This window comes from Neofelis nebulosa, chromosome 5, assembly GCF_028018385.1.
Source record: "Neofelis nebulosa isolate mNeoNeb1 chromosome 5, mNeoNeb1.pri, whole genome shotgun sequence".
NCBI lineage: Eukaryota > Metazoa > Chordata > Mammalia > Carnivora > Felidae > Neofelis > Neofelis nebulosa.
This window is the reverse complement of record NC_080786.1, coordinates 100,615,502-100,642,646: the sequence shown is the minus strand read 5'-3', so window position 1 is coordinate 100,642,646 and position 27,145 is coordinate 100,615,502. Positions and strand designations below refer to the sequence as shown.

Below are 27,145 nucleotides of genomic sequence, written 5' to 3'. Positions count from 1 at the left end.
AGACACATCCACAATTATAGTTGAGGACTTCAACTCCCTCTGTCTCAAAAATTGATAGGACAACAAAAACAAATAAACAAAAAAAGCCTAAGTGAACAATGAAACAGAAAATCAGCAAGTACATAGAAGAATTCAATAACACCATCCAACAACAAGATCCAATTAATATGTATAGGACATGCCACCTCATAACAGCAAAATACAAAAAAAAAATATGTTTTTTTTTTTTCAAGCACCTATGGAATATATACCAAGATCAACCATATCCTGGCATAAAACAAACCTCATAAAAAGAGGATATATTCCCTGATCACATAGAATGAGACACAAATCAATAATAGAAAAATAACAGAAAACATTAAGAAACACAGAAAACATTAAGAAAAAAAAACACTTTAATTATCCTCGAGTCAAAAAGGAAATCAAGGGAAATCAAAAATTACATTGAACCAAATGAAGCCATCAATGACAGAAGTACAGGAGGGAAAAAAAAATTCTTACTTTCAAATGTTCATTGTTAAAGTATGCTGGGAGGTGGTAGTGAGTGAGCACTACTTTTCCACAATCCTAGCAGGAGAAAGACATTCTGGGGAATCTTGTATGAGTTTGTGAACATAAAATGCCAAGGGACAAGTAAGTGGCTGGGTTGGAATTTAAAGGAGGAAAACACAAACCCAAAGCATCAGGCAGGGAGGGCTTTCCCTTTGTTTACTTATTTACTTATTTATTTGTTTAAAAAATGTTTATTTATTTATTTTGAGAGAGTGAGAGAAAGCTCAAGCAGGGGAGGGACAGAGAGGGAGACAGAGAACCCCAAGCAGGCTCTGTGCTGCCAGCGTGGAGCCCGATGTGGGGCTCGAACCCATGAACCATGAGATCATGGCCTGAGCCAAAACCAAGACTCTGATGCTTAACTGAGCCACCCAGGTGCCCCTTTCCCTCTATTTAAAATACTATGTAGAGGAGGAGTTTATAGAAAGATGAAAGTGATCTGTGTTTTTTTTTTAATTTTAATACAGTGTGTATAATTTGAAACTATTTGATGATTTTACTTAAAACATATATTTTTTTAAATTTCCTATTCCAATTTGAGGAGGTGATCGTGGGGATGTAGATGCCAAGAGGAATGATTTTTAGAAACCTAGCATACCTCTGTGGAGAGAGGTCTTTTCACTTGACCCCACTCCTTGTGCAGAAACTAGTTTGAATTTTATTTTGTACATAAATAACAGGACATGAAAGACTGGGAAAAGTTAGTAGCAGGCCCCAAAGAAGGACTCACGAAACTTTCTTGCAAGTTAGCAGGCAGGTTTTCAGAACCTGTGCATGAATCCTGCGACAGCTGCAGAATAGCAGGCACATACGGTGACAAAAATTATATAGACCTGAGATTCTAACAAATTTGGAGCCTAGGCAGAGAAGGAAGTCGAAATGCCACAAGGTTAGGAAAGTCTTAACGGACTTTCTGAGCAAGTGGTTAATGAGTAACAGATTTTGGCGGATATATCGGAAGATATTGCCATTTTCATGTGAAAGTTGTTAGAGAATAAAACACTCCACATGTTAGTGATGGTTTTATCATCAAATTTCATGGGCTTTCCACTCTACCTCATTCTCCAGCCCCTCTTGCTTTCCATCTGGGCACAAGGATCAGGTAACTCTTCACCTTTTCTCGCAATTGTTTTGTGGCTGGAAATGAATGGTAAATAAATACCAGGATGGAGTCTTTTCACTTTTATAAAGTTAGGGGAGCAGAGCATTATGTTTGGGTCTGCATGTTAACCATGTAGCTATCCAGGTGGTTGGCAACTAGCAGTTTTAAGATGCGCATATTGAAACAGTGACTTAGTAAGCAGAGAATGAAAGAAAGGTATTAAGGAAGCCTTGCTTCTGAAGTAAGCCCGAGTAGTAGTTCAGATTAGAGGCCACAAACCTGCTGGAAGCAAATGGGCTCTCTGCAAGTTAGTTAGTCCGTCAGTTAGTTAGCTAGTTATGCAGTATTTCCTGCAGCCCATTTGCCTTTTAAGTCTGAATTTGACTTGTTTTGAGGCTCTCCTTGGTCACTAAAAGGTTTATCATTTTTATATTGTCAAATTTGTTCATTGTTTCCTTCATGGGTTTGCTTATCATTACAAACTGAAGTACTCCTGAGATGTTAGGGATTTACTAAATATTCAGGTACTAATATTTTCTAGTCATTAACATTATTTGGTTAAAGATATTTAACTCAATTCCATCTTAAATCTCTTAGGTTTATGGTAAGGGCAATAACTAACGTTCTGTAGGAATTCAGTTGAGAAAATAAATCATGATTACTTCCAGTTAGGGAGTTTTTTTCCTCAAGAAGTATCATTTGAATTCAATTAGATAATCTGATCAAAAGTTGAATGAGGAGTGACATATGCTGAGAACAAAATGATGTGACAGAAGAGGAAACCAGTATGTCCCATGTTACTTCTTAACTTAATCATCTAAACTACAAAATGGAGAACACTGGTTCTGATATCAGATAACTCAAAATCCAGTAGGGCAGACAGCCTGTGGGCAAATAATGATAAAGAGATGTGGCAAGCACAATGAGAGAAATTGTTACAGTAATAGTGATAGCTTATTTGTTACCTTTAAACTTTCATTAGGTATTACAGGTGTCCCCTGCTTTCTGAAGGTTCATATCACATCACTTTGCTTTTCTGAAGGATCTGCATTAGTACCTGTTGTCGCTAGCTAAAAAAAAAAAAAATTGGAGAGGACTTTGCTTTTACAAAAAAGCCCTCCTGTGCTAATGTAGGTTCTTCATAAAAGCAAAATGGTGGAACTGCGACTTTCAGAAAGCAGGGAACCACTCTTCACTTTAAGCCATTTCGGTTTATGAAAGGTTTTATAGGAACACACTAGTTTCAGATAGTGAGGGAAACCAGTTAGGGGTCTTTGTTTGGGGACAGGGACTATATCACCCATGACACCTGAAATATCTTGGTGATTTAGAACTGTCGTTATATTTACATATTCTTTTCGGATACTCACAATACGCTGTAAATCGGGTATCCTAAGCTCATTTTTCAGATGAAAAACCTGAGGCTCGGCAAAGTAAATGATTGCTCTAAAACCTTACTTCTTGAAATTAGCACAGGTAAGACACCATTACAGCTCTCTTGTTCACAAATGAAATACTCTTTATAAAACAAACATGTTCTATGTATTTAAATGTTCTCCAATGCTGAGTATAGTTGCAGACCAATGAATTTTTGAAAAATATTTGCAAACAAATTTGTTTATAATTTGAATATAAAAGCCAAGAGAAGTGAATGAAAACCAGATATAGTCTGAGGTAAGTGGAGTAAGGTACATGAGGTTTTTTTTAACCTTTGCATTTAAGTAAGGCAAACATACAGGAATGTGTATAAACATAAGTATGCAGTTTGATTAATTTTTTTTAATGATTAGACCAACATATCTAGCAAAGATCAAGAACAGAACATTAACAGCATCCCAAAGCTTTATTCATACCCCCTTCCTTTCTTTCCTACAAATGCCGCTATCCAAATTTCTTATACCATAGATTCATTTTATCTGTTGTTGATATATAATACATATATTGATTATATATATTGATTATGTATGTTAATATATATGTTATAAATATATATGTTATATATATTATATATATAGAAATATAATCATTTAGCATTTATTCATTTGTGTGTAATTTCTTTGGCTCAACAATACACTGGTGAGTTTTATCCGTATTGTTGAGAGTAGATGTAATTTATTAAATCTCATTGCAGTTTATTAAATCCCATTGTGTAAATACCATAACTTATTTATCAATTCTAGTGTTGATTTGCATTTGGGTAATTTCTGTTTTGACTTTTACAAATCATGCTTCTATGAACATTTATGTACGTGTGTTTTGAAGAATATAAGTAGGCATTTCTATTAGATATATACCTAGGAGTAGATTTTCTGATCACAGGATATGCCTATGTTCCACATTTTTTAAATTAAAATACAGTTGATACACAATGCTACATTAATTTCAGGAGTACAACATGGTGATGTGATAAGTCTAGATATTATGCTATGCTCACCACAAGTGTAGCTACTATTTGTCCACACATTGTTACAGTACCATCGACCATGAAGCCAAAAGGTTTTCCAGTTTCCACTCCCATCAAAGTATGAATTGGGTTTTTTACATATTTTCACTAAACTTGGTATTGTCTGTCTTTCAAGCTAGCCATTCTAGTCATGTATAGTCCAGGTTTTAATTTGCATTTCTTTGATGACTAAAGAAGTTGAGCATCTTGTCTATTGGCCATTTAAACATTCTCTTTTATGACGTGCATAGTCATATATTTTGCTCCATTTTCTATAGAGTTGCCTGTCTTTGTCTTATTGCTTTGTAGAATACAAATCCTTACTCATATATATATACATATAGCAAGTATCTTCTCTTACTTCATGGGTTGCCTTTTTACTGCTGAATATGTATCTTTTGATAGACTGCAGTTAATTAATATTAAAATAGATCAATCACTCACTTCTAATTTTTTATAATTTCATATTTCTAAAAAAGGAATAAAGCATCATATAACTGTTGATGTATGCCCTACTTAAGAAATCAGCTACTCCAGCCAAGTAGATGTTCTATAATACTTTATTTTTAAAGCAGTGTTTTATTTTCACATTTACATTTTTAATGCATTTGAAATGGATTTTTGTTTCTACTTTTAGATGGGAGTCAATGCATTTGAAATAGATTTTTGTCTTTAGTCTTAGATGAGAGCCAATATATAATTTTTCTATATGGATATCTAAGTTACACATCATCATTTATTGGGAAGATAATCTTTTTGCCAAATCTATGCACTGTCTGTTCCATTTGTGAGATATATCAGATGCACATATATGTGTGGGACTGTTTCTGACTCTACTTCATTGTGTTTCATCCATTTCCTTATCCTTGAATAAAAATAACATTGTATTACTTTAGCTTTACATTCAGATAGTAGGTCTTGTTTATGCCCTTGGCTTTTTTAGACTCAGCTTGTCAAATGCAGAATTAAAAAAAAAAAACAAAACTGCTTGGGGGCACCTGGGTGGCTCAGTCAGTTAAGTGTCCAACTTCAGCTCAGGACATGATCTCTCAGTTTTTGGGTTCAAGCCCCACGTGCTCAGAGCCTTTGCTGACAGCTCCGAGCCTGGAGTCTGCTTCAGATTCTATGTCTCCTTCTCTCTGTCCCTCCCCTGCTCACACTTGTCTCTCTCTCTCTTTCTCTCTCTTTCTCAAAAATAACTAAACATTAAAAAATCTTTTTTAAAAACTGCTTTAAATTTTATTAGATTTGCATTGAGTCTAAAAATTAGCTTGAAAAGAATTAACATCATTATTTTTTTTCCTTATTTACAGTATGATGTATCTTTCCATTTATTTAAGTCTTCTTTATTTTTTTTAGATGTTATTTTGCATATTTCAGTAAAGAGGTCTTATATATCGTCCAATAGGTTTTTATTACTATATATTTCTTTCTTTTTTACTTGGGAAGCTATTTTATATGGTATTTTTAATTTTTTTCCATTTACTTATTGAAGATATATAGAAATATAATTGATTCCTTAAAAAGACTTTATTTTTTAGAACAGTTTTAGGCTTACAGAAAAACTGAGAAAATAGTACAATGTTCCCATATATCCCTTACCCAGCTTTTCCTACTATTAACATCTTATGTCAGTATGGCACATTTGTTTTAATTAACAAATTACATTTTATGTATTTTTCATAACTAAAGTCCACAGTTTATTCGCATTTCTTGATTTTTAACTTTTTTTTTTTTTTTTTTTAAGGATCCCACCCCGGTTATCCCATTACATTTCTTTGTGTTGTCTCCTTAAGCTTCTCTTAACTGACCGTTATCTCAGAATTTCCATATTTTTTATGACATTGACTGTTTTGAGGGGACTGGTCAAGTATGTTGTAGAATTACCCTGTATCAGAATTTGTCTGATACTTTTCTCATGACTAGAGTGCCTTACAGGTTTAGGGAAGGAAGTCCACAGAGGTAAAATGCTATTTTAATTATGTCATATCAAGTGTACATACTATGAACTCTTATGTCTACATAGGATACATTTGTAATACAGTTAGATTTTCAGGTTTCAGACTGCACTCCTTGGCAACTTCTGTCTCCTAAATAATTTTTTTTCTTAAATGTTTATTTATTTTGAGAGAGAGCGCATGTACAAGTAAGAGAGGGGCAGAGAGAGAGGCAGAGAGAGAATCCCAAGCAGGCTCTGCACTGTCCTGTCAGCGCAGAGCCCAAGGGGCTTGATCTCACAAACCATGAGATATTGACCTGAGCCAATATCAAGGGTTGGACGATTAACCAACAGAGCAAGCTACCCAGGTGCCCCAATAATTTCTTAAATTGTGTACTTGAAGATTCACTTTATGTGCTATAAATCTCTATACATTTTGACAAATGTGTAAGGTCACTTAGCAACCATTACAGTATCATACAGAATAGTTTCATTGCCCTAAAAATCCCCTGTGTCTCACCTGTTCAACTCTCCTGGCTACTCCTGAACTCCTGGACACCACTGATATTTCTACTGTCTCTATGGTTTTACCTTTTCCAAAATGGTATATACTTGGAATCACACAGTGTGTAGCCTTCTTAGTTTGGATTCTTTCACTTAGCAGTATGTATTCCATATTTATCCATGGTTTGTATGTGTGTGCACGATTTGATAGTTCGTTTCTTTTTATCGCTGGATCATATTCTGTTGTATAGATACTACAGTTTACTCATTTACCTATTGAAGTCATATTGGTGCTTTCAGTTTTTGGTGATGATGAATATGCTGCTCTAAACATTTACCTGTAGATTTTTATGTAGATATAAGTTTTCAAATCAGCTAGTGAATACCTAAGAGCACAAGCGCTGGATCCCATGGTAAGAATATGTGTAGGTTTGTTAAGAAACTGCCAATTCTCTTCCAAAGTGGCTCTATCATTTTGCATTCCAATCAACAATGAATGAGAATTCCTGCTGCTCCATACCCTCACCGACGTTTAGTATTGTATATACATATTTTAAATATTAGCCATTCTAATAGGTGTGTCGTGGAAGCTCATTATTATTTTAATTGGCAATTTTCTAACAACAAGAGATTTTGTGCATCCTTTCATGTGCTTATTTGCCAATTATATATCTTTTTTTGGTGAGGTGTCCATTTGGATTTTTTGCCTATTTTTACATTGTATTGTTTGTTTTCATATTGTTTTTTTTTGTATATTTGGATACAAGTCTGCTATGGCCTGAATCTTTATGACCCCTCAAAATTCATATGTTAAAATTTTAACACTCAATGGTTATGGTATGAGTAGGTGGGGCCTTTGGGAAGTGATTAGCTCATGAGTGTGGAGCCCTCATAAATGGGATTAGATTATAAAAATCCACAGAATTTCCTAGTTCCTTCCACTATGTGAGGACACAACAAGAATTCTATGACCCAGAAGAGAGCCCTTACTCAACCATGCTGCCCCCTTGATCTTGGATTTCCAACCTCCAGAACTGTGAGAAACAAATTTCTGTTGTTTATAAACTACCCAATCTGTAGTATTTAATTTTAACAGCCTGAATGAACTATGACAAAGTATGTGTTTTACAAATACACTCTTGCAGTCTGTGGCTTGTTGTCATATTGTCTTTACTTTGTCTTTCACAAAGCAAAGGTCTTTAATTATAATAAAGTATAACATCAATTTTTTTTTCATTTATGAATCATACTTCTGGTATTATATCTAATAACTTATCACCAAACACAGGGTCACCTAGATTTTCTCCTGTGTTTTCTTCTAAGTTTTATAGTTTTGTATTTTTCATTTAGGTCTATAATCCATGTTGAGTTAATTTTTGTTAGTTAGGTGTCTATCTTCATTTTTTTAAGCATATGCCTGTTGTAGTGGGTTGAATAGTGCGCCCACCCCCATTCTTGTCTATCTGGAACGTAAAATATGATCTTATTTGGAAATAAGGTCTTTGCAGATACAATTAAGGTGATTTCAGGAAGAAATCACGTTGGGTTAGGGTGAACCCTGAATCCCAAACACCTTGATTTAGGACTTCAGACCTCTAGATCTGTGAAAAATAAATTTCTATTGTTTCAAGTCATGAAGTTTGTGGTACTTTGTTATGGCAGACCTAGGAAACTAATCAGACACCCAAGTGTCCCAGCAGCACCATTTGTCAAAAAGGCCATCCTTGGGGTACCTGGGTGGCTCAGTAGGTTGAGTGTCCGACTTCAGCTCAGGTCATGATCTCGAGGTTCATGAGTTTGAGTCCTGTGTCAGGCTCTGTGCTGACAGCTCAGAGCCTGGAGCCTGCTTCAGATTTTGTGTCTCCTCTCTCTCTGACCCTCCCCTGCTTGCACAAGCTCTCTTTCAAAAATAAACATTAAAAATGTTTAATTAAAAAAGTAATAAAAAAATAAAATAAGAAAAGGGCTATCCTTTCTCTGTTGAATTTCTTTGCACCTTTGCCAAAGATCAGTTGACTCTATGTGTGTGAGTCCATATCTGGACTCTCTATTCTGTTCCATTGATCTATTTTTTTTTTTTTTTTTTGCCAATTCCACAGAGTATTGATTACTCTAGTTATAGTAAGTTTTTAAGTTGAATAGTGTTAGCCCTCAAACTTTGTTGTCCTTCCATATTATGTTGGCAATTCTATGTCTTCTACTTCTCTTTATAAACTTTAGAATCAGTTTGTCAATGTCTGTAAATAACTTGTTAAGATTTTAATTGGGATTGCATTGAATCTACAGATCAGGTTGGGACGAACTGATATCTTGACAATATTGAGTCTGCCTATTCACGAACATGGAATATTTCTCATTTATTTAGTTCTTTCCTGATTTGCTCATCAGAGTTTTATAATTTCCCTCATATAGATCTCGTACTTATTTTGTTAGATTTATAACTAAGTATTTCATTTGGGAGCTGCTCATGTAAATGGTATTATGTTTTTAATTTCAAGTTCCACTTGCTCATTGTTGATATACAGGAAAGCGATTGACTTTTGTATATTGTGTGATCCTACAACTTTGCTATAATTGCTTATTAGTTCCAGGAGTTTCTTTGTTGCTTCTTTTTGCTTTTCTACATAGATGATCATGTCATTTATGAACAAAGACAGTTTTATGTATTCCTTCCCATTCCTTCCCAATCTGCATACCTTTTATTTATTTTTCTTGCCTTATTGCATTAGGAAGAGCTTTCAGTATGTGTTGGAAAGGAGTGGTGAGAGGGGGCATCCCTGCCTTGTACCTGATCTTAATGGGAAAGCTTTGAGTTTTACACTATTTTTTTTTTTAATTTTTTTTTTCAACGTTTTTTAATTTATTTTTGGGACAGAGAGAGACAGAGCATGAACGGGGGAGGGGCAGAGAGAGAGGGAGACACAGAATCGGAAACAGGCTCCAGGCTCCGAGCCATCAGCCCAGAGCCTGACGTGGGGCTCGAACTCACGGACCGCGAGATCGTGACCTGGCTGAAGTCGGATGCTTAACCGACTGTGCCACCCAGGCGCCCCAAGTTTTACACTATTAAAGTGTGATACTAGCTGTAGGGTTTTTGTAGATATTCTTTTTTTTTTTTTTTTGAAGATATTCTTTCTCAGGTGAAGGAAGTTACCCTCTATTCCTAGTTTACTGTGAGGTTTTATTATGAATTGGTGATGGATTTTATCAAATACTTTTTCTAAATCTGTTAATAGGATCTTGTGACTTTTGTATTTTAGTCTGTTGAGGTAATAAATTGCATTAGTTGATTTTCAAGTGTTGAACCAGCTTTGTATACATGGGATAAATCTCACTTGATCATGGAGTTTATTTTTTTAATACTTTTTTAGATTCAACTTGTTTAGAATTTTTGCATATATGTTTATAAGAGATATTGGTCTGTAGTTTTATTTTCTTGTAATGTCTTTGGCATTTTCTCTTTATTCTTTTTAGCATTTCCGTATCTATGCTTACATTATCCATATGTTTTTGCACGTGTCAAACTTTTCCATGAGTCGTTACTATATTAATCATAGTTGACTTTAATTTTCTGTCTGATAATTACAAAATCTGTACTGTATTTGAGTCTGGCTTGGATACTTGCTTTGTCTTTTCCGATAACTTTTATTCTGGGTTTTTAGCATGCCTTACAACTTTTTTTTTTTTAATCCAGACATGACATGTCAGATAAGAACTAAGGTAAATAGAGCTCTAACTTGGGTTTTATGTTACTCTGACAGGGAGTTGGGTTGTGTTTACTGTTTACTATAGGTTAAGGTATCAAGGGTTTCAAATTCTTGTAGTTTCTTTGTTTTTGTCTCTCCTATTGATGATTGAAGTCTGAGCGTTACAACCATTTCAACTGTAATCCACTGTCATTATATTGGAACCCTACTGCTGTGGTGGGGAAGACTTAAGGAAGTAAGTATTTTAAAATCTTATGTTTAAATTTCACTCTTGGTAGGCCTATGACCCTTGGCTGTGACTTCACAAGTTTTTGTACCTTTCCCCCCTGCCTTCCCCACCTTAGATAAGATAGGAAAACTAAAGGGAACCAGATCTGGGTCATTGTCCTTCCACCCATGTGATATAAGGTCTGATAAAGTCTTTTCCCCTGGAGAAGGGGAAATTTTTATGGAAAATGCACTGGGCTTATTTCAACATGATTACTTTCTCCTTCCTTTGCCAAAGATATGAAGTGAGTTTTCCTGGCTCTTCACTGCGAGAAACTGGCTAGGTTCATGCTGGTGGAAACTATGAATTTTAGGTCCTCCCTAATACTGGAGCCCTGAGGAGTTTGTCACCCTCAAGCTAGTTCACCCTCAACCTCCAGAGATTCATCAAAATTACCATTACTTGTGTTGGTAATTTATGTTTCAAGTTTTGCCCTCAATAAATATTTGTCAATAGGTAGTATATGTCAGAAACACTTTTAGAAACTACCTATCAATGGTGAAGAAGATAAGAAAGCTCATTTTCTAATGGGGAAAGACACAAATAAAAAGATAATTGTAAAACAGAGAGATAAGGGAGTGCTATGATAGGGATAGTATCCAAGGTAGTATGAAAGTACATTTCTCTTAACTTATACTGGGCTTTATTTTCAGATTCTCCACATAGAATAAAATACAAAAATAATGAGACAGCTGTATTTGGAGAAAATGTGACGATTTTCTGCAATTTGACAACTCCAGCAGATGTTGTGCAAATTACCTGGCAGAAGATCCAAGGTTCTTTGCGACAAAATATTGGCACATATAGCAATATATATGGAGAAAAGATTCTTCCACCATACAGAGATCGGCTGCACTGTGAGGTCATCGAACCCAATTCCTCATTCATAACTATCCGTGAAGTAACATTTGAAGATGAAGCCTGCTACAAATGTCTATTTAATGTGTTCCCGCAAGGCAGCCATAGTGGACAAATTTGCCTTAACATTATAGGTATGTAAATGTTTTATGTAGAGTCAAAATCAAGGAGATGTGAGCTTTGAAGTTTAAGGTCCAGAGAAAGAATATTAGAGAAGGAAAGACTATTATAGAGGCCATCCATAACCAGTCTTTTGTTATACAGAAGAAAAAAAGTGGAAGCCAATGATGGCTACATGACTTTCTGATTTCCACATGGTTCCTGACCAGGCATAACATTTAGGTCTTCTGACCTCTCATCTAAATTTTACACTGCATTGATTTTAATCCAGTAGATAAAAGTCATAAATGACATCAGAATTTTCACTGGGAAAGAGAGGAAAAGAAAAAGAGAGAGTAGAGAGAAAAAAAAAAAAAAGAGGAAAGAAGACTTAGAGAATAAAAATTTACTAACAAATTAACAAAATGTTGAAGGAATAGTGATAGTGACATAGTGTCCCCTCATTATTTTGCTATAACTTGAAAGTGTTGGAGATTTATAAAATGTAATTTTAAGGTTGAATGAAAGTGAAGATACCAACTGTTCCTCTTAAATTGGAACAGTGGGTATAAGAGATGAAATTGTGAAGTTTTGCAAAATGTGAGGAGAGGTATCTGAGAGGGACATGTTTACAACATTTCACTGTCATATAAAAATTTGGGGAAGTCCATCTTTAACACTTCAGAAATCTTGTGTGACATGTTTTTATATTTAATTTTGTGTCTCCTTTTTTGTCTCAGCTGTATCTGAAATAAAAACTGAGCTCCAGTCGAACTTTGACTCTGAAGATTTTCTTAGTTTTACTTACTCAGCTGTGGGAAAACCTGTTCCTCAAATATCTCTTTTCCCATCAAAAGTCTTGATTAATCCACCAGAGGAATACCTTGCTCAGAACCCAAATGGCACAGTGACTATCACGAAAATGTACAATGTCTCCTTGGAGACTGTGAGATCCCTAAGTCTCCAACACCTGATTGTGCACATGGATCATCCTCTAAGGAATGAAGAGAAGATTGTTCCTCTGTCAGTCAAACAAGAATGTAAGTAGAAATAATAATCAACAAGGGGAAATGTTTTAAAAATTCATACCAGAAGTGTTTGTGTACTCATCTATTTTTAGAAATGTTAAGTCTTTGTGGTACTCCTGCATGGTTAAAAGAATCAGGCAATGCAAATGTTCTCTACCCCAGTTCTGTCTCCAATGGTAACTGTTCTTTTTTTTTTTTTTTAATTTTTTTTAATGTTTATTCATTTTCGAGAGACAGAGAGAGACAGAGCATGAGTGGGAATGGGCAGAGAGAGAGGGAGACACAGAATCTGAAGCAGGCTCCAGGCTCTGAGCTGTCAGCACAGAGCCCGACATGGGGCTCGAACTCACGAACTGTGAGATCACGACCTGAGCCGAAGTTGGACGCTCAACTGACTGAGCCACCCAGGTGCCCCAATGGTAACTGTTCTTAAAGGGCAAAGTTTTCATTGATCTCCCTTAACTGCTTTCCACTGAATTTCTGCCACAGGCAGTGAAGACTATGTTCACTCATACCTCCTTCAACCTTTCCTCCTCCCAAAATGGTTCCTTTCTTCCCAATATAGTTCTCTTACTGCTTACCTCTGCAGCCGTCAGCAGCATGGTAAAACCTATTTTTTGTTTCATCCACCATAGAAAGTCTCTCTCAGCTGCCCGTTTCTCCTTGCCTGTCTTCCACCCAAGCTCTGTCAATTGTACCCTCTGTTTCAAAGCCGTAGTTAAACAAGGTATGATTTTTCTTAAAACTTTAAATAATAATTTCAATATATTTATGTTCTGTATTTATATAATATAATTGCCTACAAAATTTAAATAATTGTTTTTATATTTCACCTGCATAATCTTTCAACATGAAACCATTTTGTCTCTATACATTAAGTGTAAATCTGATATATTTAGGTTTTCATTTACCGCCTTATTATTTGTTTTCTATTTTCTGACCTGTTTTATAATCCTTTCTCTCCCTGAATTCTTTTGGATTATTTATTTTTGTTTCATTTACCTCTTCTATTAGTTTGTTAACTATACATTCCTGCACCCCTCTTTAAGGGTTGTCTTGGAGACTGCAACATACATCTCTTGACTTATTAAAGTCTAATATAATTTACTATTTTTACTACTTTTCAGATAATGCAATGGGCTTATATGAATGCCCACTCCTTGTGCTATTTGTTTGTGCATTTTATTTATTTATTTATTTATTTATTTATTTATTTATTTGAGTATAGTTGACAAACAATGCTATATTAATTTCGGGCGCATATTTTGTACATTTTAATTCTTTATATATGTTTAAATGCCAAAATATGTTATCGTTTTTGTTCCTGTTATTTATAATAATATTCTTTATATTTATCCTTTCCATTGTTTTTTATTTCTTTGTCCATGTTCACACTTTTCTTTCTGCCTAAAGAATTCTTTTTTGTTTTTTTTCATAGTGGAAAATTATAAATGGCCAATTATTTTAATATTTTTGGTCATAAAATGTTTTAACTTTTGAAGAACATTTTTACAGGATTTCTGATTCCAGTTTGATAGTTATTTCGTATTTTTCATCACCTTGACAATGGTATTTTATTGGCTTCAGACTTTCATTACTTTTGTTGAAAAGATATATATCAATTTTATTGCTGGTCCTTTGAAATGTATCTCCCTTTCATCCTGGCGGCTTTTAAGATTTTCTCCTTGTATTTGTTTTATGTCAGTTTTATTATTAATGCTTTGGTGTCACATCCTTTGTATTTGTCTTGCTTGTGTTTTCCTAAGGTTCTTGAGTCTTTAGTTAATGTCCTTCATCACTTTTGGAAAAATGTAAACTCAGGAAGTGGGGAGGATAAAATTTGTCCATAATTTGTCACATTCATTCAAGAACAAAAAGCATCACTCGCCATCAATGATATTGGTACATAAAATTTGAATGAGTGAAGGACACATCACATTTTTTGGAAGTTTAACAATTTGGGGTACATAACCAGCTACTGGACTATTGGAATAAGTAGCCTACTACATAGTACAGATGAGCTAAACATAACCTCATTTGAACCTAGGATGTCTCATTAATCTCTGAATTAAACAATCTGTGGACTAACCTAAATAAAGTACAAGGTAATAACCAGCACAAAATGAAACTACTACAAAATATAACACACTCAGGCCAACATAAATTATCCTTCCATCATTTTCATGCCTCACTCCCCCAGGTTAACACAACCTGGTTAAAGCAAAGTCACCTCAGTGCTGTGGAATTAGAACAGTGGGAAATTTCCCTAGTGATTCTGATAGTCATGCTAACAGGCCACAGGGTGTCTCCTATGGTCTTACAATGCTGTTTCATGTGATTGATAGTTTGCTTGTTACACAACTTTAGTTTAACAACCCTTTTGCCCTCAGAATTTGCAAAGTAGTCCTCCATTGTCTTTGATCGTCCATTGTGATTGATGAAAAGTCAAATGTCAATCAGAAAATTGTAATAGTAAATATTACCATATCTTCTCTTTGGTAATGATAACCTTCTCATTATCCTTAGAGCTCTGAAACTTTCTACTACTATTTTTAGAGTATTTTATTTATAGTTCTTTAATGTAATTGGTATTTGGTGAGTTCATTCAATTTGGAGACTCAAATCTTTAAAAGACCCTGAATATTCTCTCCTTTCTTTGAAAAATTTCCACCTGTTCACTTAATTTATTCTCTTTTTATAAACTTCAATTAATTGGGCATGAAAACATTTACATTGAATCTTATTTTCATCTTTTAAAAAATATGTCTTTTCTTCCCTTCATAGTATCTGGGAGACTTAAAAAAATATCTTTAAATTTTTTCATTCAAGTTTTTCTTTTTTTGACAATCAGGCTTATAATTTTGAATTGCTTTTATAATTAAAGATTAATTTTATAAATTAAAGTTGATTTAATTTTTTCATACCCTTCTCTTCCTGCTTTAAGAAAGTAATATCTTGTCAAATCTTGTAATTATCTTCTGTTTCTTTAATTATCTCCTCCACTGCCCACCCTTGGGACACTACCATCATTTTAATTTTATTTATGCTTCCTTTACTCAATCTTTCTCACTTTGATTACAGGTTTTATTCAAACTCTGATGAGCCCTGACTGCAGCTTTACAGATTTTTTTTGTGTTTTTTTTACATCTTGTAAAGAGACAGACTTTTGTTTGTAGAAAGGAGGCAGCAGAAGATTCTAAAAGCCAGAATGGAGGGGCCTATACTCAAGGTGTCTGACCCCCTACCCTAAGTATTCCTAGTTCCTATTATTCCTATAATTCATTATATTCAATGAATTACTTAACTCTTCCTTCTTCCTCTTCCCCTTGTCCTCCTCCTCCTCCTCCTCCTCCTCCTCCTCCTCCTTCTTTTTCTTCTTCTTCTTCTTCTTCTTCTTCTTCTTCTTCTTCTTCTTCTTCTTCTTCTTCTTCTTCTTCTTCTTCCTGAAGGATCAGAGCACCTGGCTGTCCAGAACTGAACTTTCGGATATGGAAATGGGTGCTTTTGAGTGTAAGTTTCATTATGTGATTAATCCCTCCTTCTTTTGTCATCTGAGTTCTAATGCTGTCCAGTTTCTGTGGGGCTCTCTCTGCAGGTGTAGTCTGTTCTGTGCATACATGAGCCTGCAGCTTCTCTCACCCTGCACCTTCAGAGGCCATTCCTCTATCCACTTCACATCTGTTGTAAATTTGTTTAAATCTCTTGCCAATGAAGATCATTCTTCTGTCTGCTGTTTTTCACTGAATCAGTTTATTTTTGTTACTATAATTTTAATGGAGTCTTAGGAAGGGTAGAGGTAAATATTTTTGTTACATGTGTTTCTTGAAGCTGAAGTTAATCAGGTCCTCTTTCCTGTAAAAATTCCTTAAATCATGAGATTGGAACATGCCCATTGAATAGCATATGTATATATCTCTCATCAATCTATTGGCTGGATTATTATGGTTAATTTCACTTCTCACTAAAATGCAAATGTATGTAAAGAAGTAACTTGTCAATTCAGAAGATAATTTTTCCTTGCTTAGCTTTGCAACAAATAGTAGGGATATAAATTCCTGATTTTTTTTTTTTTAGAGAGAGAGAAAGCATGTCAGCAGGAGAGGGGCAGAGGGAAAGAGGGAGAGAATCTCAAGCAAGCTCCGCACTGAGCATGATGTAGGGGCTCGATCCCACAATCCTGGGATCATGACCTGAGCTGAAATCAAGAGTCAGACCTGCAACCGACTAAGCCACCCAGGTGCCCCCTATAAATTTCTGGTTTTACTGAAATCTCATAGAAAGCCTTTTTTCCCCATGCTTTATTATTGCTGACTTTAGTGCTGTGTTCACATTTTAGTGCCAATTTCAGGGCTGTATTCACATTTTATGCCCATTCAACCTTCTTTGCCCAGTTTGAATGAGCTATGTAGTATCTCATTGAAAAAGAATATAGTTAAAACTAGAACCTGAGACCAAGTGACATCTGAACAGTCAAAAATAAATAGCACAGAGTTTCTCACATGGATTTTCCTAACAGTATCAACGAAGAAGTAATCGCTAACAAAAATTTCTCGAAAAAAGGACTCAAAAACTCTACCACAAGCAGACCTAAGAATGCAAAATGCACAATAATTCATGTCATTTACTGTAAGCACAATTTCCTCACAAGGTCCATCCACAAAGTGTATTGGTTCATTTTTATATTATATCTAAGAACTAGCATTGATAATCATGATGATCTTCGGTTAAATTTAAGTTGTAATGAAAAATGTAATTATATTCAGAAGATAGAATATACATATCTATACACAGATAGAAGTGGATTTGTAAGGGGCGCCTGGGTGGCTCAGTCAGTTAAGCGTCCGACTTCGGCTCAGGTCATGATCTTGCGGTCCATCAGTTTGAGCCCCGCGTCGGGCTCTGTGCTGACCGCATAATCTTGCGGTCCATGAGTTTGAGCCCCACGTCGGGCTCTGTGCTGACCGCTCAGAGCCTGGAGCTTTTTTCGGATTCTGTGTCTCCCTCTCTCTCTGACCCTCCCCCATTCATGCTCTGTTTCTCTCTGTCTCAAAAATAAATAAACGTTAAAAAAAAAAAAAAGAAGTGGATTTGTAATACAATTTAGGAATACTGTGGCCAAAATAGTTACTATAAAGAGTGTTGATAGGGCACCTGGGTGGCTCAGTTGGTAAGGTATCAGACTCTTGATTTTGGCTCAGGTCATGGTCTCATGGTTTGTGAGACTGGATTCTCTCACTCCCTCTCTATCTGCCCCTCCCCTACTTGTGCTCTTTTTCTCTAAAAATGCATTTTAAAAAACTTAAAAAAAAAGAACTTATCCAACTCAACACTCAAAAAACAGCTAATCCAGTTAAGAAATGGTCAGAAGACATGCATGAACAGACATTTCTCCAAAGAAGGTATACAAATGCCTAACAGACACATAAAAAAATGCTCAACATCACTCATCATCAGGTAAATACAAATCAAAACCACAATGAGATACCACCTCACACCTGTCAGAATGGCTAACATTAACAACTCAGGAATCAACAGATGTTGGTAAAGATGCAGAGAAAGGGAAACCCTCTTACACTGTTGGTAGGATTGCAAACTGGTGCAGCCACTCTGGAAAACAGTGGGGAAGTTCCTCAAAAATTAAAAATAGATCTACCCTGTGACCCAGCAATTGCACTGCTAGGTCTTTATCCAAAGGAAACCAAAATGCTGATTTGAAGGGGCACATGCCCCATTGTTTACAGCAGCGCTATCAACAATAGCCAAATTATGGAAAGAGTCCAAGTATCCATCAACAGATGAATGGATAAAGAAGATGTGATAAATATATACACAAAGGAATATTACTCAGCCATCAAAAAGAATGAAATCTTCCCATTTGTATCAATGCGGATGGAACTAGAGTGTGTTATGCTAAATGAAAAAAGTCGATCAGAGAAAGACAAATACCATATGATTTCACACATACATGGTATTTAAGAAACAAAACAGATGAACATAGGGGAAGGGAAGGAAAAATAAAATAAGATAAAAACAGAGAGGGCGGCAAACCACAAGAGAGTGTTAAAAAGAGAACAAGCTGAAGGTTCCTAGAGGGGCAGTTAGTGGGGGTGATGAGCTAAATGGCTGGTGGGCATTAAGGAGGGTACTTGTGATGAGCACTGGGTGCTATATATAAGTGATGAATCACCAAATTCTACTCCTGAAACCAATACTATACTATATGTTAACTAACTTGAATTTAAATAAAATCTTGGAAGAAAATGTAAAAAAAGTGTTGATACTCAAAGTTTTACAATATTCTTTTTCGTAAGACTGCAGGCTCTGGAATCAGACAATACTGAACTTGCTTCCCAATTTTGCCACTTAATCACTATGTATCTTTGGCCAATTTTCTTAACATCTCAGAGCCTCTATTTTCCCATCTGTATCTAATAATGTACTCCCCTGGTTAATGTAAATAATCCTTATAAGATGCTTATCACATTGCTTAACACATTAGTCTTAAGTATTAATTATCATTATAAATTTATTTTCTGGGGCTTTTGCAGATACATTTTAATAATTGAATAATATTTCATTGTGACTACATTATATTTTTCTTAAACATTTTCTTGTGATTGTTCTTTTGGTGGTTATATCTTTTTTTCTTATTCTTGAGTGTGGTAAAATGGTATTAAATATTATCTGTCTTCAATTTGAAAATGCGTTAGTATATTCTTTTTCAAAATTGAATATGGTACAATAATATTAAAGTATCAATTTGATTATCAACAAAGCAATGGTAAATCAAAAGAGCATTGAAGATTTAAAGTACCATGTATAGAAATGACATATAGTCACAAAGAATATGTTTCTGCTTATGTCTTTCAGGTACTTCTGGTTCTCCTTATATTTTGTTGTATGCATTTGGTTCATTCATAATTTTTCTATGTATTGTATTTATCATTTTCCATCTTGTTCAGAGAAAGAAAAAGTAAGTTATATTACTCCCTGTCTATGATAGGGAATGTGGGTAAAATAGGTCTAGTTTTAAATCTAAAAAAAATTTTTTTTCATGGAAAAATTCATCATGGAAAGGATGATGATGGAAAACTCTTTTACCTATATTTAATAATTCTTGCAGTCAAGGGTTTATTCTTATTAAAATGACACCCTACTTGGGATTGTTACAAAGGTAGGCTGTTAGTAATTTATGCTATGGTAAATTGAGTTTAAGATTCTTTCTTGAGGGCAGATTTTGATAGGACAGAGCATATGGACTTCAGGTGACTGGTGGGAGGGGACCCACTGAGTGGTGAAAAAGGCTGAATGTGAACAGTTTTTAGGCTTCAAGAATGAATGAAAGGAGGTTTTTAAAAGAGGTGATTGCCATAGTCAAAATGGGAATCAACAGTGGTCTGGACTAGGGTGGTAGCAGTGGGAGTTGAGGGAATTAGGGATAGGTTTAGGATGACAAGATTTGCTGCTGGAGAAGATGTGGATAAAGGGTAAATGGGGGAAATTATCTTGATGATTCTAAATGTTTTGCCATGGAGTGAAGAAACCTTTTACAAATGGGGAATTATTAGAGGAAGAACAAATTTGGAGGGAGGATCAAGAGTTCTATTTTGAACATATTTGTTTTTACATGCTTATTTGACATCCAAGAGAATATGTCAATTATCTCTATATATGAATCTGGAATTTATAGAGCAGATAAGGACCAGAGGTACAAATTTGGGAGAGTAGAAGGTATGCTCTTTAACAGGACAAATCCTAAGTTATGACTCCACTACAATAGAGTGGAAATAACCTGCAAGTTCTGTTAATGGATTATATTTATGCTGAACTCAGCATTGAAAAGATATTTTGATCAATCTCTAAAGAGATCTGAATCTCCCTTTTTTTTTTTCCTTTTTTTTTTTAAAAATTCATAGCATACTCTCACGAGATACTGCCATTAGGGGGAGTGTTTGGACTGTATTCTTCTAATGAATATATCAATGTCATCATACCTGTAGGTCAGAGAATGTGCCTGAAACCACACCCCAGCTGAGACATCCTGAGGTGGAGTCCTTAGTAACCCGATTTTTTCCTGCTCACAGGTAATTAAATTGGCAGGTGTGTGATTTTTGCTGTCACTGTGTATACTTCAGATTTAAGACTTAACCTTCCATATTAAATCATCCATTTGGTAGCAACAATTATCATTTAAAAAATAAATGGAAACAAAGATTTGTTTATATAATCCAGTTGCATGAACTAGTGGGTTCAAGTGAAATTGTATTAATGTTAGTGACTTTGAATGTTCCTATTCATCTCCTGATTCAGGATCCCTCCAATCAACACCAATTGAATGGTTTCTTTGATTTGTGTGATTGTGTGTGTGTGTGTGTGTGTGTGTGTGTGTGTGTGTTTTCTGATTATTAGTAAGTATGAGCATGTCTTCATGTATTTGTTAGACATTCAGGTTTCCCCTTCTGTGAGGTTCTTGTCTACATCTTCATGCAATTCCTGGTTGTTTGTCTATATTTGCAGAAATTCTTTATATTTTAGATTCTTTGCATACTAGACATTGATTACTTCTCCCTATTTGGCACCACTGTATCTCAGTTACATCATTAAAAGAACAGAAATATTTAATGCTTTAATGTTGTTAAATTCATCAATTTTCACCTAACAGTTTGAGTTTGGGGAATTATTTAAGAAGTCATTATCCACCTAAATTCACAAAAATATGATCATATTTATTGGCTTCATATTTTTCTATTTTATGTTTAGATTTTTATTTATCTACTTATTTTTTTAAATGTTTATTTATTTTAAGAGAAAGAGCATGCACACACACAAGCTGGGGAGGGGCAGAGAGAGAGGGAGACAGAGGATCTGAAGCAAGACTCTGCACTGTTATCAGAGTTCAAACTCACAAACTATGAGATCATGACCTGAGCCACCCAGGCACCCAGACTTTCCTTCTTTTTATTTAATTTTATTTTTTTAATTTTACTTTTTTTAATTTACATCCAAATTAGTTAGCATATAGTGCAACAATGATTTAAGGAGTGGATTCCTTAGTGTCCCTTACCCATTTAGCTCATCCCCCCTCCCACAACCCCTCCAGTAACCCTCAGTTTGTTCTCTGTATTTATGTGCCTCTTCTGTTTTGTCCCTTCCTGTTTTTATATTCTTTTTGTTTCCCTTCCCTTATGTTCATCTGTTTTGTCTCTTAAAGTCCTCATATGAGTGAAGTCGTGTGATTTTTGTCTTTCTCTGACTAATTTCACTTAGCATAATACCCTCCAGTTCCATCCACGTAGTTGCAAATGGCAAGATTTCATTCTTTTTGATTGCCAAGTAATACTCCATTGTGTATATATACCACATCTTTTTTATCCACAGAATTTCCTTTTTTTTTAAGTTGAGTAGTATTCTGTTGTTTGTGTGTACCATATTTTCTTTATCCATTCATCTGTTGATCAACATTTAGGTTGTTTCTACATCTTGGCTGTTGTGCACAGTGCCACAAGGAACATGGAAGTACTAATATCTCTTTGAGATTCTGATTTCACTTCTTTTCCATAAATACCCAAAAGTGGGATTGCATCATATGTACTTTTATTTTTATTTTTTGAGAGGTGGGGAGGGGTTGCGGAAGAGGGGGAGAGAGAAAAAATCTTTTTCCCTCTGTGGGTATGGAGCCCAACACGGGGCTCGATCTTACAACCATGAGATCATGACCTGAGCTGAAATCAAGAGTTGGTTGCTTAACCGACTGAGCCACCCAAGTGCCCCTATTTTTAATTTTTAAAGAAATCTCCATACTGTTTTCCACATTGGCTGTACCATTTTGCAACTCCACCAATAGCAAGCAAGGGTTTCAATTTCTACACATCCTCATCAACCTATGCTGTCTTTTGTTTCTTGTTTTATTAGTTTTGGTTTTTTTTTGTTTTGTTTTGTTTCTTTCTAGTTATTAGCAAGTTGTTTTAATTGAAGTAAGTTAACATACAATATTATGTATTAGTTTCAAGTGTACAACATAGTGATTTGATAATTATATATGTTACATATGCTCACCACAATAAATGTAGTTACTATCTGGCATGATACAAAGTTATTACCATATTATTTACCCTATTCCCTATGCTGTACTTTTCATCCCTGTGACTTAATTATTTTATAACTGGAAGTTTGTACTTTGTAATTCCCTTCATCTATTTTGTCCATTTCCCCACCTTCTTCTCCGGTAACCATTAGTTTGTTCTCAGTATTTATGAGTCTTTCTGCTTTTTGTTGGTTCATTGGTTTGTTGGTTTGTTGATTTGTTTTGTTTTTTAGATTCCACATATAACGGCAATCATATGATATTTGTCTTTCTCTGTCTGACTTATTTCACGTGGCATAATACCCTCTAGGTCTATTCATGTTGTTGTGAATGGCAAGATTTCATTCTTTCCTGTGGCTGAAAAATGTATATATCTCACATCTTCTTTATCCATTCATTTAGTGGTGGATACTTAAGTTGATTCCATATCTTGGTTATTGTAAATAGTGCAGCAATAAACACAGGGGTGCATATATCTTTTTGAATTAGTGTTTCCATTCTCTTTGGGTAAATACCCAGAAGTGGAATTACTTAATCATACAGTATTTCTAATTTTTAATTTTTGAGGAACCTCCATACTGTTTTCCACAGTGGCTGCATCAGTTTACATTCCTACCAACAGTGCACAAGGTTTCTCTTTTCTCCATATCCTCTCTGACACTCGTTTTATTTTTTGATACTAGCCATTCTGACAGGTGAAAGATGACATGTTAACAATATTAATTCACAAATATCCTAAATTTGGTCAGTAAATCTCCTTCATGGATAGCCCAGGTGCTTTCCAAGAGGCTGCTTCTCTGCTGGGTCTCAGACGGAGTGATATACTGTGCTGGCCCTTTGAGAGTCTCAATTTCTTATGGCTCTCTGGATCTCCCCAAATTAAGCCCCTCTGGTTTTCAAAAGCTCCTGGAGTTAAGCCCTGATGACTTTCAAGGCCAGATGTTGTGGGGCTTTATGTTCCCTTTCCTGTTCAGGTCCCCAGAGCCAGTGGTGCCTGATGTGGGTCTTGGTCCCCTTGCTCCTCAGGGAGGACCTCCGCACCTGTGATATCCCTTCTGCCTGTAGGTCACCATGTTGGAGGTTTGGTTCCTGGCTGCATCTCTGCCCTTCCTACCCTTCTCACTGGGACTTCTATTTATGTCTTCAGCTGTGAAAAATCCGTTCACCAGGCCCAAGTTTTTTTCAGAGAGAGCTGTATTACATGTACTTGTTGCCTTGGTGAGCTCATGGGAGGAGGTGAACTCAAAATCCTTCTATGCTGCCATTTTCCCCACTTTCCTGTCTCATTATCTTGATAACAGCCATCCTGGCATGTGTCAAATAATATCTCACTGAGGTACTGATTTGCATTTCCCTGACAATTAACGACATTGAGCACTTCTTCACATGCCTGTTGGCCATTTATATCTTCTTTGAGAAATATCTGTGCAGATTTCAAATCCTTAGTCTATTTTTTTTTTCAGCTGGGTTATTGGGGTTTTTTTGCTATTGAGTTGCAGTTCTTTATGTGCTTTGGAGATTAACCTCTTATCAGTCACATGGTTTGAAACTATTTTTTTTCCAGAGGTCAGGTTGTCTTTTATCATTAGCACTGATTAATTTAAAAACACACCTGGAAGCATGCCCTAAATAAAATGAAAACTCGTTTTAGCAACTCATTAGGCCAGATGATGTGACTGAAATTGAGAAATGGATACATTCCTAGAAACACAATAACCACCATGATGAAATCTTGAAGAAGTAGAAAAGTCTGAACAGACCTATATCTAGTATGGAGAGTAAATCAGAAATCAAAAACTTTCAACAGAGAAAAGGCCAGGACTATTTGGCTTCACTAGTGAATTCAACCAACACTTAAACAAGAGTTGGGGCGCCTGGGTGGCTCAGTCAGTTATGCATCCGACTTCAGCTCAGGTCACGATCTCACTGTTCCCGCTTCAGGCTCTGTGCTAAATCCTCAGAGCCTGCAGCCTGTTTCAGATTCTGTGTCTCCCTCTCTCTCTTGGCCCCTCCCCTGCTCGTGCTCTGTCTCTCTCTCTCAAAAATAAAGACAATATTAAAAAAAAATTTTAAACAAGAGTTAATGTCAATGCTTCTCAAACTCCTTTAAACAATTGAAGGGGAGGGAACACTTCCCAACTCATTTGTTGAAGCCAAGGGTACCTTGATACCAAAGCCAAAGACATCACAAGAAAACAAAAACAAAACAAAAACAAAAACAAAACTCTCAGCCAATATTCCTACAAATATAGATGCAAAAATCTTTAACAAAATACTAGCAAACTGAATCCAGCAGCATATTAAAAGGCACACACACCATGACCAAGTGGGATTTATCTCTGGGATGCAAGGATAATTCAACATCTGCAAATTAATTAATGTGATACACCATATTAACGCAATAAAGGGTAAAAGTCACATGATCATCTCAATACATGTAAAAAAAGCATTTGAAAAAATTCAAGATACTTTCATGATGAAAATTTTGAACAAAGTAGGAATAGAAGGAAAGTATCTCAACATAATAAATGTCATATTTGAAAAAACCATAGCTAACAACACCCTCAACAGTGAAACACTGAAAGCTTGACCTCTATGATCAGGAACAAAGCATGAGTGCACACTCTTAACACTTGTATCTAACAGAGTACTGGAAGTCTTAGCCAGAGGAATTAATCAGGAAGAAAAAAACAAAAAGCTTAGAAATCAGTAAGGAAGAGGTACAACTGTCCTTGTTTGCAGATGCCATGATCTTATATATACAAAACCCCAAAGACGCCATAAAAAACTTAGAATATATAAATGAATTCAGGAAAGTTACAATATAAAAAAACCAACATACAAAAATCAGTTGTGTTTCTACACTAACAATGAACTGTCTAAAAAGGAAATTAGGAAAAGCAATTCCATTTACAGTAACACCAAAAGAAATAAAATACTTAGGAATAAAACTAACAAAGGAGGTAAAAGACTTGTATACTGATAACTATAAAACATTAATGAGGGGTGTCTGGCTGGCTCACTCAGAAGACCATGCGACTCTTGATCTCATCATGAGTTCAAGACCCACGTTGGGTGTAGAGATTACTAAAAATAAATTAATTAAAAAAACATTAATTACCAAAATTAGACAAGACACAGCAAATGGGACAATATCCCAAATTCATGTACTGGAAGCCTTAATATTGTTAAAGTGTCAGTTATTAAATTTTTGTGACCAATTTGGCACTTTCAGAATTTTGCCCATTTTGTGTTTTCGAATTGATATGAATGTTCATAAAATTGTCTTATTTTTTTCTATTTGTTATATCAATCCTAGTTCTCATTTTTCATTCTGTATTGTTTCTTTTTATTTTTAATTTTCTTAGCAATTTTTGCCACAGATTTGTTCAATTAATTTCTAGACGAAAGCCCTTTTTTTGTTCATTCAATTTTGTTCCTTTTAATTGATTTTTGTCTTTAGTTTTATCAGCAGGCTCCACTGTCAGAGCAGAGCCCAACACAGAACTCAATCCATGACCTTGGGATCATGACCTAAGCTGAAATCAAGAGTCAGATGCTCAACTGACACTGAGTCACCCAGGCACCCCTGTCCAAGGATTTTAAATGTCATATTTCCCTTTTTTTGCAAAATGTTAATTTTATGTAAGCACATTTCTTCTTTTCCAAAGAACTTTTAAAGCAATATTTATGCTTCATAATGGCAGGGATTTTTTTCCCCTTATTCACTCTTCTGTGTCCTAAGTTTCTATCTTTTGTGTTTTTAACCTAGTTGTATGTGTTGCAGTTACTGATATATATAATAGGACATTTTTTCCATTTTATTTTTAAATTTATATTTTACTTTAGTGATAGTCTTTTTTTCTCCCATACTGTCTGTCATTGGGTTAAATATTCTTTTGTTACTTTGAGTTATATTTCACGCTTAGTCTTCTGATGTTCTTTCCTAACTTACTAAGGACAATACTTGTATTTATTTTATAATGTCAATTTCTTAAACATATACAACTTGCCATAATTCTCACCTACCTCCCATGATCTCCTTTCCTCCTTCCATGTAGGTTTGAATTATTCAATTATTTTATATAGGGATACAAGTTGGGGGAATTTGCTTTATGGGGGCAATTCATCAATTTTTATGAATTATTTATCCTTTCTATATATCTTTCTGTTTGTCTGGAAAAATCCAGTCATTATGTTATTATTTACAGCCCTCAGATTTACAACCACATGGATGCTTAAGTAAAAGCGTTTTCCCAGCACCTTGTCAAAGGGTGGTCCTAGGAAAACATAAAGGCTTCAGAAGATGAACAGTTCATTGATTTCTCTCTCTCTCCCTAAGAGCCAAGAACTCTGGAATGTGTTAAAATAAGAAGACTCATCATTAACTCAAGTGGAAAAAAAAAATCACATCATGAAAGAAGAGATCATTACAGAATTGGTTGCTTGAATATATAATTTGATACTAGATACATTGATTGCTTGAATATATAATTTGATTCTGGATAAAAAAATAAATGTACAATTGTTTTTTATTTTTTTTAGTGTTTATTTATTTTTT

General features: G+C 35.1%; 1 protein-coding gene across 1 annotated transcript; it reads left to right on the top strand.

Annotated features, from left to right (window-relative positions):
• The first annotated feature begins 1,520 nt into the window (after positions 1–1,520).
• On the top strand, positions 1,521–27,119 carry LOC131512564 (OX-2 membrane glycoprotein-like). Its single transcript, XM_058731428.1, has 6 exons — positions 1,521–1,654; positions 11,169–11,507; positions 12,213–12,512; positions 19,371–19,473; positions 20,501–20,584; positions 26,927–27,119. Exons 1-6 carry the CDS (start codon positions 1,561–1,563, stop codon positions 26,949–26,951), a joined length of 945 nt encoding a protein of 314 aa, XP_058587411.1. The 5' UTR covers positions 1,521–1,560; the 3' UTR covers positions 26,952–27,119.
• The last annotated feature ends 26 nt before the right edge of the window (positions 27,120–27,145 follow it).

Coding starts and splice junctions, on each gene's coding strand:
- LOC131512564 (XM_058731428.1), top strand. CDS start 1,561: ATGTTAGTGATGGTTTTATCATCAAATTTCATGGGCTTTCCACTCTAC. Junction 1,655..11,168: donor CATCTGGGCACAAGGATCAG/GTAACTCTTCAC, acceptor CTTTATTTTCAG/ATTCTCCACATAGAATAAAA. Junction 11,508..12,212: donor AATTTGCCTTAACATTATAG/GTATGTAAATGT, acceptor TTTTTGTCTCAG/CTGTATCTGAAATAAAAACT.